General features: G+C 31.1%; 1 protein-coding gene across 1 annotated transcript; it reads right to left on the bottom strand.

Annotated features, from left to right (window-relative positions):
• Positions 1 to 7,408: 7,408 nt before the first annotated feature.
• On the bottom strand, positions 7,409 to 14,332 carry Rb97D (Ribonuclear protein at 97D). The gene is made up of 6 exons (XM_075292895.1): positions 14,106 to 14,332; positions 13,818 to 14,050; positions 12,949 to 13,199; positions 12,163 to 12,885; positions 11,304 to 11,395; positions 7,409 to 8,332 (listed from the first exon to the last, which is right to left on the bottom strand). Exons 1-5 carry the CDS (start codon positions 14,196 to 14,198, stop codon positions 11,337 to 11,339), a joined length of 1,359 nt encoding a protein of 452 aa, XP_075149010.1. The 5' UTR covers positions 14,199 to 14,332; the 3' UTR covers positions 7,409 to 8,332; positions 11,304 to 11,336.
• Positions 14,333 to 15,051: the final 719 nt, after the last annotated feature.

The raw sequence follows: 15,051 nt of genomic DNA, 5'->3' as shown, positions 1-15,051 counted from the left end.
GAAGTCGATTGGACTAAAACTGCGACCTAGACATTGATTAAAGGGTGATACGGCCAAAATTTGGTCAAGGAAAAACGCGTGTAAATCGGTGAAATCGTTTATTTAAAAAATCAAATTAAATTTCTTTTTCAAGTTCAATTAGTATAAAATTCAGGAAAAATATTCAGTTAGGCCTTCGCTTTTTCAAATCCGAATTGCCGAGCCTCACGCTTGACACCTGCCATCAGATTTTGTACAGCCACCTTGTCCACCTTCTTCGCCGCAGAAAGCCAGTTTGCCTTGAACTGCTGCTCGTCCTTAGCAGTTTTTTTGGTCTGCTTTAGGTTCCGCTTGACAATAGCCCAGTATTTCTCAATTGGGCGGAGCTCTGGCGTGTTGGGAGGGTTCTTGTCCTTGGGAACCACCTGCACGTTGTTGGCGGCGTACCACTCCATGGCCTTTTTACCGTAATGGCAAGATGCCAAATCCGGCCAAAACAGTACGGAACAACCGTGTTTCTTCAGGAAAGGCAGCAGACATTTATTCAAACACTCTTTCACGTAAATTTCTTGGTTGACAGTCCCGGAAGCTATGAAAATGCTGCTTTTCAAGCCACAGGTACAGTTGGCTTGCCAAACCAGATATTTCTTTGACAGTTTTATGTGCTTGAAAATATCTGCTACCTTTCCCCTTCCTTTTGCCGTATAAAAAAAACTCCTGTCCCGGAAGCTGCTTGTAGTCGGCTTTGACGTAGGTTTCGTCGTCCATTACCACGCAGTCAAACTTCGTCAGCATCGTCGTGTACAGCCTCCGGGATCGCGCTTTGGCCGTCGTATTTTGTTTATCATCGCTATTTGGAGTCACTACCTTCTTGTAAGTCGATAGTCCGGCTTGTTTTTTGGCTCGATGCACGGTTGTAGACGGTACACCCAGCTTATTTGCGGCATCTCGGAGAGAGAGGTTAGGGATTCGCTTGAAACTACCGGCAACTCTCTTTGTCGTCTCAGCGGCTTCCGGTTTTCGATTTCCCCCCGATCCAGACTTCCTGGTTGTCGACAAACGTTCCCCAAACACTTTAATTACATTTGTAACGGTTGATTTGGCAACTTTTAGCGATTTTGCCAGCTTTGCGTGCGAGTAGCTCGGATTTTCGCGATGCGCGAACAAAATTTTGATACGCTGCTCTTCTTGCTTGGACGGCATTTTGACAACTGAAGAGTGAATTCCAAAATCAAAATAGGAGCAACATTCTACACGGACAGACGGACATGGCTATATCGACTCAGGAGCCCACCCTGAGCATTTTTGCCAAAGATGCCATGTGTCTATCTCGTCTCCTTCTGGGTGTTGGAAACATATGTACTAACTTATAATTCCCTGTTCCACAGTGTGGCGCAGGGTATAAAAAAAAAAAAAACAATCAATTTATTTTATTAAAATATTTTATTAAAATATTTTCTTTATTTTTTTTATTCTTTAACACCAGAATAAAATATATCAATTAATCTTTTAATTGACTTTGGTGAAACTATCATATTTTATTTAAAAAATATTTTATTATGTATACGAGTCGATTTCGTCCATTAAGTTAGTGAATTGTATGCCAAATCGCAAAACTTTATGACTGGGATGATCCAAAGTTAAGTCGAGTAGTTTAGGTTTATTGTGGATGCACAGAAAACAATTTCCTGATTCAATCACGACATTAATTGATCCAATTAATTTCATAATTGAAATGCCTTCAATCACGAAATTGATAGCATCAATCACAGTTTTAATTGGGCTTAAAAAAATTCTTGACCCAACTATTTACAGTCACTTCCTCAACTGACATATCCCTATTTTCATGAGTCTCCGTTAGTGCAACTTTTAAACCGTATTATGGACATGCAGAGTTTTGCGCATGCTCGAGCCGATAGATTTACGCGTTATCGTCGTAAAGAGAATAAAATAAGTTTCATTGAAAAATTAAATAACATTTAATTAATTACCCACCGTGGTGCAATGGTTAGCATGCCCGCCATGCATACACAAGATCGTGGGTTCGATTCCTGCTTCGACCGAACACCAAAAAGTTTTTCAGCGGTGGATTATCCCACCTCAGTAATGCTAGTGACATTTCTGAGGGTTTCAAAGCTTCTCTAAGTGGTTTCACTGCAATGTGGAACGCCGTTCGGACTCGGCTATAAAAAGGAGGTCCCTTGTAATTGAGCGTAACATTGAATCGGGCAGCACTCAGTGATAAGAGAGAAGTTAACCAATGTGGTATCACAATGGGCTGAATAGTCCAAGTGAGCCTGATACATCGGGCTGCCACCTAACCTAACCCAATTAATTACCCTTCTATTGTTGGTGGATCATTTTCATAACAATGTTTAAGCACTAACATGGTATACAACTGACCAAAATGTTCCCATACTAGCGAAACAGACGCATTTTTATTGTAAATTCAATTTTTGCTTTTCTTTGAAAATAGCGTTTTGTTTTTAATAATAATTGGTCGCTCGCTGTTTTCATCGATTGCAGATAATTTTTAATTGGAAATTTTAACATTGCCCTAACGTTAACAGAGCTCTGTTAAGTGCTTAATAGAGGAAAAAATAAAATTAACTTTAAAAAGAGTAAAACAAATTTGATACAAATGTGTTTTGGACCAGAATAGAACCCTATTGAAGAAATCGGTTCCGATTTATATATAGCTCCCATATATCGATGTCTACATTCCAAAGTGCGCTAAGTCTAAAAAGTGAATTTTACAGGAAACAAGAAACAACCCAGTCAGAAATTTACGATGGTTATAAATATTGAGCGTTGTAACAGCGTTGGAAACCAACGTTGAAACAACGTTTTCTAAACAAATTAATTGACGGTTTTTAAATAGTAAATTTTCCATAAAATTATCGTTGAAACTGCATGTTCCATCAATGTCCAATGGTTTTTAATGAGTAATGGATGTATTATTGTTGATATGAATTGATTTATAATAGGATAATGTTCCTTTATTATATAAAGTGAATATGTACATTAAAGGTGGGTATTAAGATCGAGTTTAGCCGCTAAAAACGTAATTTTTTCACGATTACTTTTCTTTAATAATCCATTTTAAGGAATACAAACTTTGTGAAAATTTGCTTTGTAATATTCCCCATCAAGTTATAATGAAATCTGCAAAAAATATGCATAATTTTATGCCTTTTAAGATTTAGTTTTCACTTTAGTGAAAGAATGCGACTAAACTCGAACTTAATACTCACCTTTAGTGTCGGGAATTTTCTTTGTATAATTTAGGAATTTGAGATGGTAACACTGAAAAAATGCAACTCTGTGTACAAGAAACAACAAATCATAAACAAACGTGAATCAGTTATAACGGCGAAAACAAACGTCACTTCGAAATAAGAAAATAAAATAAAGAATAAATATTGGTAAAATGTCTCAAAATCTTAACAAAAGGAAAATTAACACCCTTGGTACAACTGAAGGTAAGAAAAATGTCGTGCAATAAAGAATTCATTTCTTTATATTTTCAATTTGTTTCTACAGACACTGATAAAAGGTTGGACTCCATTGGAACGATGCCTTTCGTAGGAAAGAATCAAGCAAAGCGACACAGAAGAGGTACATTTTGAAATCCTGAATTTATATAATTGTTTTGATTCATTTTTCACTTTACAGATGCTATAGATGATAATTTGGATTTTTTTCGAGACGGAGGATCACAGTATGCCATCCCATTCCGTAAATAAGGATGACGAGAGTAAGGAAATGTATTTCGCCCAATAGAGGCCATTATCAACAAATGTTATTCTTTATCTTTCTATGTAGCTTCCTTCAGGGATGAAGTTAGAAGAGAGTTAAGGGCTATTAAGGACGAAATTGGAGAGATAAAAAATGAGTTGAAGAATGAAATTTGCAGTTTACGCAGAAGTTTACTTTATAACTTCAAAAAATGGAGGAGTCTATTATTTCCAACGTGAACACCATATTAAATAACCATATTAAAATAATTTTTTTTTACCAATTAGAAATGTCAATCTTAATCTTAATTATGTATTTTTCCTATTAATTATTAAGTTTTCTGATGTTCCTTTGTAAAGTGTAAAACACTAATATAAATATAACAATAAAATATTCAACGTATTTTGTTTTGTTTCAATAGCGGTTTTAAGATACTGTAAAATTATAATTCTAACCCTCCTAAAGCATTCTAGAAACAATTGGAAAGACATATGAAATGTTGTTTTTCAGCGTTCTTAAATGGTTGTAAAAACCACCGATACACCGTATAACGATGTTATCATTTTGTTATTGTTTTCATGACGCTTTGAAAACGTTGTTAAATACAATCGATACACCGATCATTTTGGGGTTGCAACAACGCTTTTTCCCACCGTGTATTAACCGTTCACAACGCTTTTACAACGCTTTTGCGATGTTTTTTTTCTGACTGGGAAGTTTCGTTTTTTTGAAATTTTTCAAACCCCGTATAAGATAGACAATCCCTTATTTTCGGTCTTAAAATCATGTTTTATAAATTTTGTTTAGTATGTACGAACTCAAAATAGTGATAATAAAACATGGCTAAAAATGACTTAGACCACTTTAGACCGAACAAAACTTTTTCGGATTTGAAATTTTTTAAAACTTTAGATACAGGCTAAGTACAATATTAACCACAACTGTTGATAGAAATGTCCAATAAATTCGAACTTTTAACAGGATACAATTCACATCAATCCGAATAAAAAAACAGCGAACTCCATCAAAACATGCCAAGTCGATTTAGCATACTCTGGAATGAGGGCATCGATATCATTCGCCCGAAATGTACTTATATAACCTCAGTTTTGCTTTGATTTTCTTTAAATTGTGCAAAAAAGAGTACTAATGATAGTGTCGTTGTGTTACAAATTTAGTTGAAATTGATCCAGATTTAGATAAAGCTCCCCTCTCTTTCTGCAGGGTTAATTACTAAAAACACCACAAAAGAGACTTAACCACCTAATGCCTCATGTCTTTGCAAGCTTAAAAAATCTATACGTAAAATTTAATACATTCCGCAAAGTCTTTTGTACAATTTTATTGTATACAATTTTGTGTCTTAAGGGGTGTTTTACCATAAGCTTTACGTTTTAAAGAAATCTTAGGCATTAGAGGGTTAATAGCCTCCATTTTGGATCACCTGATTAAATTCGTAATAATGGAAAAAATCTTACCTTTTTATGTTGCAGCAATTCCAGGGTAAACGATGTAACCATACAGTTTATACAAGAGGAAAAATATATATCATTAGGGTAAAAAATTTGCATAAAAAAGGGAATATTCAAGTTGTAATTTATCATCAATGCTATGTACAACTTAGTCTTCAGTAGGCATATAAAATAAAACTATAAATTTAATAACTAATATTTAGATTAACATTTTTACATATCGATAACTTAATCGTATAGAAAGATTTGCCGATTCAACATATATTTGAATTGATTACATTTATCGATTAGAAGATTTAACTTAATTTTTAGAATATTATGTCGATAAATAAAATTATAGCATCATGTAATTTACTATGATTTCTCTACTTAACATACTTAAGTTAAGTTATCGATATAGACTTATTTAACTAAAATACTTAACTGTGACTGTGACAATGTAGACATAAAAATTGCATATATTTTATTATATTTAAATCATATTGAGTTTTATTGAATAAAATTAATGTACATACTTTTATAGAAAATACAAGAATAAAAGAATTTATTAATACAACTTACTGTAATAAGTTTATGTCTTATTTTATACAAGCATATTAAAATTCTAGTGTAAACATATTAAAATTCTTTTACAACATTTTTTTATTAATAACTAATAGACATACATATAACCAAATATTATAAAAAAATAAGCTTTTATTTTCCTTATGTATTTTTAGTCTTTCAAAATTTTGGCCCTTCTGTTCACATTTTTCAAAATTTATAATTTTAAATTTTAAGAATTTTTTCAAAAATTTGTAGTTGATTCCTATTAGGATTAAAACATAAATCCCTTGAAATACAAAAAAACGCAACCATACGTCATCCTAAAGATATGGGAAGATATCGAAGATTAAAAAAAACAGCTTTTCACCTTTTATATATATAAATAATATTTATGGCTAAATATTATGAAAAATAATCTATTATTTTCCTTATGTTTTCTTAGTCATTCAAAGTTCTTTCCAATTTGAGTTTTATTAAAACTGCGTCATTTTTAATTAAAAAAATAATAAATTATAATAACCCGAGTAAAAATTGAGAGATCTAATTTGATACAATTAGATATGAGTAGATCCGAAAAATTTTAAGATCTAATCATATCTAATTACTATGGAATTAGATCTGATCAGATCTCAATATTGGCCTAGATCTAATGTATTAGATATGATTATATCTATCCCTGTATATAGTTGGATCTAAAGTTAGATCTCGTCATATGTGAAATTATATCTAATTCTGTCTCATTATATCAAGGTGAATCTGCTTAGATCTAAAGTGGCCAATTTTGAGATCTAATCATATCTAATTAGATCCCCCAATTTTTATACGGGAAGTCTATTGATTCCACTTATTTTGATTTCCGCCTTAGTGAATTTTTGGGTGATTTGTGCAACCCAGCTGGTTACAGAAAAGTTCAAAAAATAGCGTGGAATTAAGAACACCAAATTTTCACGTTCGTGGATTTGACGTGAATAGTGGAAGTGGAATTGAATTGGATATCGGAACATGGGTGAATAAGTCTATTGATTCCACTTATTTTGATTTCCGCCTTAGTGAATTTTTGGGTGATTTGTGCAACCCAGCTGGTTACAGAAAAGTTCAAAAAAGAACGTGGAATTAAAAACACCAAATTTTCACGTTCGTGGACTTGACGTGAATAGTGGAATTGAAGTGGATATCGGAACATGGGTGAATATTTTTATGTGTTACATAGTGACATAGTGACAAAATTATTAACTTCGTCCCCCCGGGAATAAAAAAAACATCAAAAAGTCATTTTTATTGCAAATTCAATATTTGCTTGACTTTGAAAATAGCGTTTAGTTTTGAAAAATAATAATCTGCGATATCCTTTTGTTGCTTGCTGTTTTCATCGATTGCAGACCAACATCTTTGCGGTGCTACATACATAGTGACAAAATTATTAACTTCGTCCCCTCGCATCCTATGGCGGTGGGCATAAAAACATCAAAAAAGTCAACATCCTTGTAGACAAAAAATTGATTGATTTGAATACTTAAAATAAAACGAAATGAAATTATCTAATTTAAGATTAATTGCCACTTTATTTTGCTACGTTTCCTAATGCTGCAGATTTTTTGTTGTGTTTCTCAAATTAAAATCTTGTAAAAACGCTATTACTTTTATTCCCCATAAGTCAAAATTAAAACTCAACCTTTCTGGTAAAATATATATTTTATTAATTCTAGCTAGCTTTTTTTTTTGGATGGACATATAAAGTAATTAAACATTAATCAAAGGCTTTGAACCCCCAGTGTTTTTGAAACTACATACAAAAAAGTAACGGCGTACAGGTCCAAAATATTTTAAAATATTTCTTTTATATAATATTGCATTAAAAGCTATAAATATAAACAGTTTTTTTTTCATAGTAGTAGTACATACATTATGAAATTATTGTAAACTATAGTAGCTTATTTTAACTTGGTTGAAAACTAAAAAAAAATTATCACCCTATGTTACTTTGTCAAACCATATTTTTAAGGCTATATTCGTGAAAAGTTTCCATTGGCAAAACAAGTTAGTTTTGTGGGATGTAAGCAAGCTAGTATTAATAAATTAATAATCCGCAGAATAAAATTTCATATATGAAATTCTATACGATTTGTATTAACCAAATAATTGGTATTTATCGAATATTGGCAATTAATTTGGAAACATTTTATCTGACTATATATTATAATATTGTTTATACAAATGATTAGGAACAATGCAAAAAAATCAAATATGCAAATGTTTATTATTTTAATTTAATAAATCAATTTGTAGTTATTTCATCTTTAAATTTAATCATTGGATATAATAAGTAAAACAAATATAACGGTTAGATATGTTATTACTAATTAAAATTTTTCTTACAAATAATCTGTGATTACTTCTAATACTAGTCTTAATTTAATTTAGTATACCAATGTTTGCGACATCTTACTTCTTCTGCTCCAGGTATATACTATATACGAGAAGAAGCATTCATTGTTTTTGTATTTATGTGGCTGCTATTTTGTTAGAACTATGATATCTCTAAGTCTGCATTATATTTCTCTGATAGATTAAGTTTTTTTTTTTTTATTTTTATTTACCTAAATCAAAAGAGAATATTGTGGAATATTAATTAAATATTTGTGTATACATATAAATATAGTTGTATATATAAAATTACGTTGGATTATTTAAAAAACTATTACAGGTAAAATTACAGTGTGTACAAATTCGACCGTGCCGAATCTCATATACAATCTTGCAACATATATAGGAAATATTTCCTTTTATATATCGTGTTAAACATTTTAAGTTTTTTTTTTTTCAAAATAATCGGGAGATAAGGGACCATGTACATTCGGAGCTTGGTTATGAATGGTATATTTTGTTATCCGAGTCCGAAAAGCAATTTTAATTCAAAATAAGGTAAGAAATCTTTTGTATGGCATGCGGTTACAAAGAAAAATATATCACCAATATTTTTCCAATTCAAATTTTAAAAAATTTCAATTAAAAATTTAATTGGCTCAACACATTGTTTTATTAAAAAAATCAATCACAAAAAATAATTGTATAAATTCCTTAAATGTTTTTAAATTGGCTTTGGTGATTGATATCACAATTTTGTGGTGGTTGAAGAAATTTCAATTAAAAATTTATTGGATCAATTATTAAAGACAATTTAATTCCCCATGATGGCGCGGGAAAACATTTTGTTATTTAAAAAATAGAAAAAATATCCATATCTGATAACTATGGCTAAACCTAAATTGTTATTGTAAAATAATTTGAAGATGGAAATAATTTATTCGGAGACACTAAAAAATCACATCGGGAGATCAAATGGTCTTCGATCTTTTTACCATCTTCAATTTCGACTAATCGGCTTTTGATCTGCTCTAATTGTGACCAAAATTGTTTACTTTACAAATTGTAGACTACAATTCACAGAAAAAAAATCTTGATATAAGTTGAAAACGTAATCTATTAAAAAATTAACCGATACATTCATATTTTTAAACAAATAAAAAAATATTTTACTTAAAAAAATGTTTGAAAGCTTTTACTTTTTTACTTAAAATAAATTTTAATAAAATAAAAAATATTTATTATAATAAAAAAATATATTTTAAAATTGTGGTCGGAATAATTAGTTGTTGTATAGGCATGGTATTCTCAAACGCAAATCCAGCTATAATTATAAGGGAAAATGTAAAAGAAAGTCCTGAATCATAACACCTCTTATGAAATTACGAGAAATTTGTTTAACCCAAAATTTGAGTTAAATACAAATAAATAAAAATACAACTAACAAATTAATTGAATGTGCCGATGAAATCCATTAACTTTTTAAACAAGTATATTTTTTTACTAATTTCAATTAAAAATTATTTGGAACAATTAATTTCGTGAGAACAAACATTTTCTGTGTATTATAATTATGATGAATATATTTTTTTAGATTTTTGATTGATCGAGTGAAAATGTCAAAAGCCTATTGCTTCATATTATAACTTTTTTCCAAATTTGGAAAAGGATGACTTTTGGATTCTTATTATAAACACTAGTACTGAAATCTACAAAAAAAAATATCACCAAAATATTTCCAATTAAAACGTTGATTGAAGTTGAAAACTTTCTCAATTAAAAACTTAATTGATACCATTAATTTTTAATAGTAATTAATTAAATAAATTAGAAACATTAAGTCAATTGGGTCAATGATTGAAATTTTTAATTAAAAACTTTATTGATCCAATTAACTTTTTAAACAAACTCGGAAGAGTAAGACAGCTAAAAAATTATGGATATTTTCTTCAAAATTCTTTATAATTTTTTTTAACTATTAATTTTTGAATCAAACTAAAAAGGACTAAAAATAGTTATAGAAAGTGATTGAAATATAGTATAGCGATTAAAAATAGTTTCGTTTTTAATTAAAAAAATTAATGTAATTTTGCAATCAACATCAATTAAAAAATTAATTGGAATTTGCTAATGAAATCAAATATGTTTTTAATCAAGTATTTGATTCTCAATTAAAACTGTGATTGATACTATTATTCTAGTGATTGAAGACATTTCAATTAAAAAACTAATTGGATCAATTATTAAATCCGAAAAAATTTGTTTGTGTGTATGAAAAATGTCTACAGACATTTCAAATTTTAGCAACGATTCTGCATAGCTGAGCAGTATAATATGATTAAAATAGCCGGAGAATATAAATGAACCAGCTTGTAAATGTACAATATATGCATTGGAAATCCAAAATTTCCAATTGTTACAAATTAAAAAGCTAATTTATTTATGTCTCCAATCATGAAGAGCATGAAAAATATGTTGCAAAACAGAATTTAAAGAAAAAGTTATGAAGGAAATTTAAACATTTATTGTAGATTTTAGTTTTTAATATAAATCTTTTGAACATGTGTAAAAATTGTACAATCACAGCCTTTTTCCTACATAACAACTATGTAGCGATTTATGATTATGCTTCCCTAACTAATTGTCTTAATTTGGTATATGCACTAATTTAAATATTTTGAAAGCTAACATGGTTTGAAAAGAAAATTTTTTGTACGATAATGTTAACCTACTTTATTTTAGTGTTTTCTATCCTATTGTACTAAATTATCCCTATATCTTCCCGCAAACTATACTTTATTATTTAGGTTAGGTTAGGTGGCATCCTGATTTATCATCCTCACTTAGACTATTCAGTCCATTGTGATATCACAGTGGTGAACTTCTCTCTTACTTTATTATTTGGAAAAAAAAACTACTTTTTATGGGTCAGCAGTAAAGCAGAAGTCAGGCAATAAGTAGGAGTACCTTAATTCTTCTTAAAATTAAAATAGTTTGGCATTTTTATAGAATCCTTTGTAATGAAATATATGCATCTGTACGCAACTTTGAGAAATCTATAACTATACTTAATGGATCAATACAGACTAAACGATTGGAATAATTAAAATACAATTTTCTGAATAGCTTTCATTGGGAAACTATTTTACTAAAATTATTCCCATTGTAAAATATAAATATTAATATTAGAAAAAGTCAACATACCTCTTTACAAAGCTTAAAGCACCAACGATTTACTCAGCGTCGAAATTTATTACCATTTGGCATTGGACCATTTGCTTGTTTACGACCATTATCTAAAAGTAAACAAATATTAAAATAATTAGTTATTTTGAAAGAGAAAGTTTACATTATTATATTTATTTTGTTATACACATTATTGAATCACATTAAGTGATTCAATAATTTTTGTTAATTTAATTTGTATTCGAAATTACTTCCCCATTTACAAATAAAGGTTTTTCCCCTCTTTTCCATTGAAATTTTTAGTAAAATAAGCTAATCATACAATAAAATTGCCAATCGCTGTAATATATATACTACTAATAAAGATGAAAAAGAAATAAAATTGAAAAATGGATGAATTTAATTTCTTCAATCACATATATTTGATGCTATTTCGTGATTGAAGACAATCAATTAAAAAATTTATTTATTAAATGTGTGATTGAATAAGTAAAAAAATTTTTGCGAGTATTTCCGAATAAAATTTTCATTTTTTTAAATTTTATTTAATTAAAATATTGAATGGGGCAGGGAATATTTTAATTAAAAATATTCAATCGTATACTTAATTAACTTTATTTTTTAGTTTGATTAAAAATTTAATTGTATAAAAAATAATTTTTTAAATGATTACATTTTCAACTTTTTAATAGGTAATATTTTTTCTGTGCTCTTAAATATATCACTGCACTGTAATGTATCTATATCGTTAACCTTTATATACTTATGTTTAAGAATTCTAATATATATTAATAGTAATATACATTATTTGCCAGTGAAGAATTTCGTATTACAATTCTGAATCAATTAAATGAAAGTAAAAAAATATTTCACTTACTGTTTTGTTTTGATGGAGGGCCGTAAGGAGCCATACGATTTGGATGCGTGTTTTGATTTTTAGTTGGACCTCCACCAGGTCTCTGCTGATATCCGTCACCAAAGTTTTTCGGTACTGGGGGACGGACTGGCGGCTGTTGTTGCTGCATACCCGGTGGTGGAGGTTGTTGCCAACCCGCAGCAGTTTGATTTGGCGGGCAGGGAGGACCGGGGGGACATGGAGGACCCCATTGGTTATTATTTTGCCATTGGTTAACTGGAACGGGTGGACCATTAGCTACAGGAGGTGGTCCCCATTGATTATTTGGCCAAGGACGTGGAGGACCTTGATATGGTGGTCCATTCCAATTATTACCCATGGGAGGTTGCCAGTTTGGTGGAGGACCGGCATTATATGTTGGTGGTGGCATAGGTGGCTGTTGTGGATAGCCTCCATAGTTCGCCAGTGGTGGTGGTGGAGGAGGAGGACCCCACTGTCTATAATTTGGAGGTCCTTGTTGATAGGGTGGCATTTGCTGCGGCGGCTTAGTTGGTGGAACGGGCATAGGTGGGACGTTATTGGGATATGGTCCAGCATTTCTGTTTCGCATATCACCTTGATCCTTGTTAACTTGTTTTTTTGGTTGAGTTTGGTGACCTTCTGGTTGTTTTTTGGGTTCGTCTCTAGTATAAATTGATTTTCTAACCTCCAAGACTACATTATTTATAACATGGGATTTTTGCACTAAAAATAAAACGTCTCGTTAATCGATTGCCTCAAAAATTCCTTTACAACTTGTGTACTTACATATTGCCTTATCGACTGCATCGTAATCATCGTATTCTACGAATGCGTAGGATCTGCGTTTTCCCGTAATTTTATCAATCGAAAATTCAATATTAACAACGTTACCAAATTGTGAGAAATACTCTTTAAGACAGTCTTCGTCATGTTCATCCTTTAGGCCAGAAACAAAAAGCTTTTTCACAGTTAGGTTTTTCTTAACCTCCGTTTGAGTGGTTTCAGGTCGAGGTAAAGCACGTTTAGATTCAACCTTCCTATTTTTGTTGGTAATAACAGTTAGTATATTATTGTATATTGGTTGACGGAGAAAATTCAGATGTTCGCATCCATACGTTTTACATCGAGTAAACGAAGCTTCTTACAAAAGGAGCACAAATATTTTGATATCGTAACATACTTCTCCAAAGGACTACTTTTAAAAGCCCAAATTAACAAGAAAGTATGGGACGTATGTGACTACATATATTCCCCGATTATGTCATGTATATAGCCCAATTTAATTTTCATTTAATTTTATTCAACAATGCTACTAGCATACACAAGTGGTTTACCATGGTTGAAAGTTGTGACAAATCTAATTTTGTCTGGCTTCATCTTCCCCGAATACCTCTAATGCAAGTCCGATTGGTCATTATATGCATTCGGAAAAAATGTTGTGTGGGAAATGTTCAAAGGACAGTTGGGAAATACATACTCAACATAAATATTTCAAATTGCAAAATTCCACTTTTGAAAGGGAATGAGTTATGTTCATAGTTTGAATGCAAAAGTAAATATGAGATTACATTAAGATTCTCATTTTGGATGAGGACATTACTAAATTTTTCTTCTCGTCACACCGTAGTTTACATTATGATTACACGTGTACTTACTTGCCATCTATCATATGGGGCCGACTTGCTTGAGCCTTGTCAACCATAGCTATTTTGGCAAATGTTACAAAACCGAAACCTCTGGAACGTTTCGTTTCACTGTCTCTCATCACGACCGCATCCACAACTTTTCCAAATTTACTATAGAACTTACGTAGACTTTCCTCCGTTGTCTCCCCGGCTAGACCGCCGACAAAAATTTTTCGCAAATGTTCAATTTCACATATTTCGTCCTGGAAGAAAAAACGCTATTACATCGGCATGAAATTCTTGACCAATTTATATTACTTCTTGGTCATCGTCGCTATTGGTAATATCCACTGTATTCCCATCGTCAACTTTCTGGGTATTTTCGTTATTTTCCACATGTTTTGTCACCATTGTAACTTTTACAATTAATTCAGCGTTCTTAATATCAATGTATTTATTACAAGATGGCTACTATATTTTTGGTATTCTTTCAGCTTGTAGTCTGTAATTATCTGCAAATTATCTGTTTGTGAATATGCCTATATAATCGATTGCCAGATAAATGCAATTTCAACAGAGCCGGCTACGATACAACCATGTTTGTTAGTGAATTAGTCGCAAAAGTAACGCAAAAGAAACAAGGCCCACAATCAGAGAATGAAGCCGCCGAGTCGCGCCGCCGATTTTAGCCGTCGCCGACCCGTTTTTAGCAGTCGACGCCGCCGCCGAATATGTCGACTCATCTCGACTCAAATTTAGCCGCCAATTAATCTAATATATTGATTTATATCAGAAAAATTTAATAATATTTGTTATAGTTTTTGCCAAAATTTTGAACTTTCCAATTTCAATCAATTAGTATCAAGTTGCTATAACAGTTGCTATAAAATTTAGCTCAAAAAATTTGAATGAAATGTAAATTTGATTGTAAGATTGGTTGTACAACTAATCTCATTACAATTCGGAAAACTTCAAATTGATTTTATAATAGATAATTTTGCGCCGCAGAACAGACAATTTTTTATCGGCTTAAGGTAGAATTAAGGTGGAATTTCATACCATGCGGTCATGCGTACGTACGTTGTATTCGAATGCGTTGACGAATACGATTCTTCAAGTGAGTTACACAGCATGCGTCGGAGCACCAATAGTATGCCGCAAACAGAAAAAAATCAACCCTTCCATCAACGCACGGATTGACGCATGGTGTGTAATTCAACCTTTAGCCGTCAAACCACCGCCGCCGGAGGCAAAAATTTAGTGT

Source organism: Haematobia irritans, chromosome 1 (genome assembly GCF_050003625.1).
Source record: "Haematobia irritans isolate KBUSLIRL chromosome 1, ASM5000362v1, whole genome shotgun sequence".
NCBI classification, from domain to species: domain Eukaryota; kingdom Metazoa; phylum Arthropoda; class Insecta; order Diptera; family Muscidae; genus Haematobia; species Haematobia irritans.
This window is presented reverse-complemented; position numbering and strand designations above follow the sequence as displayed.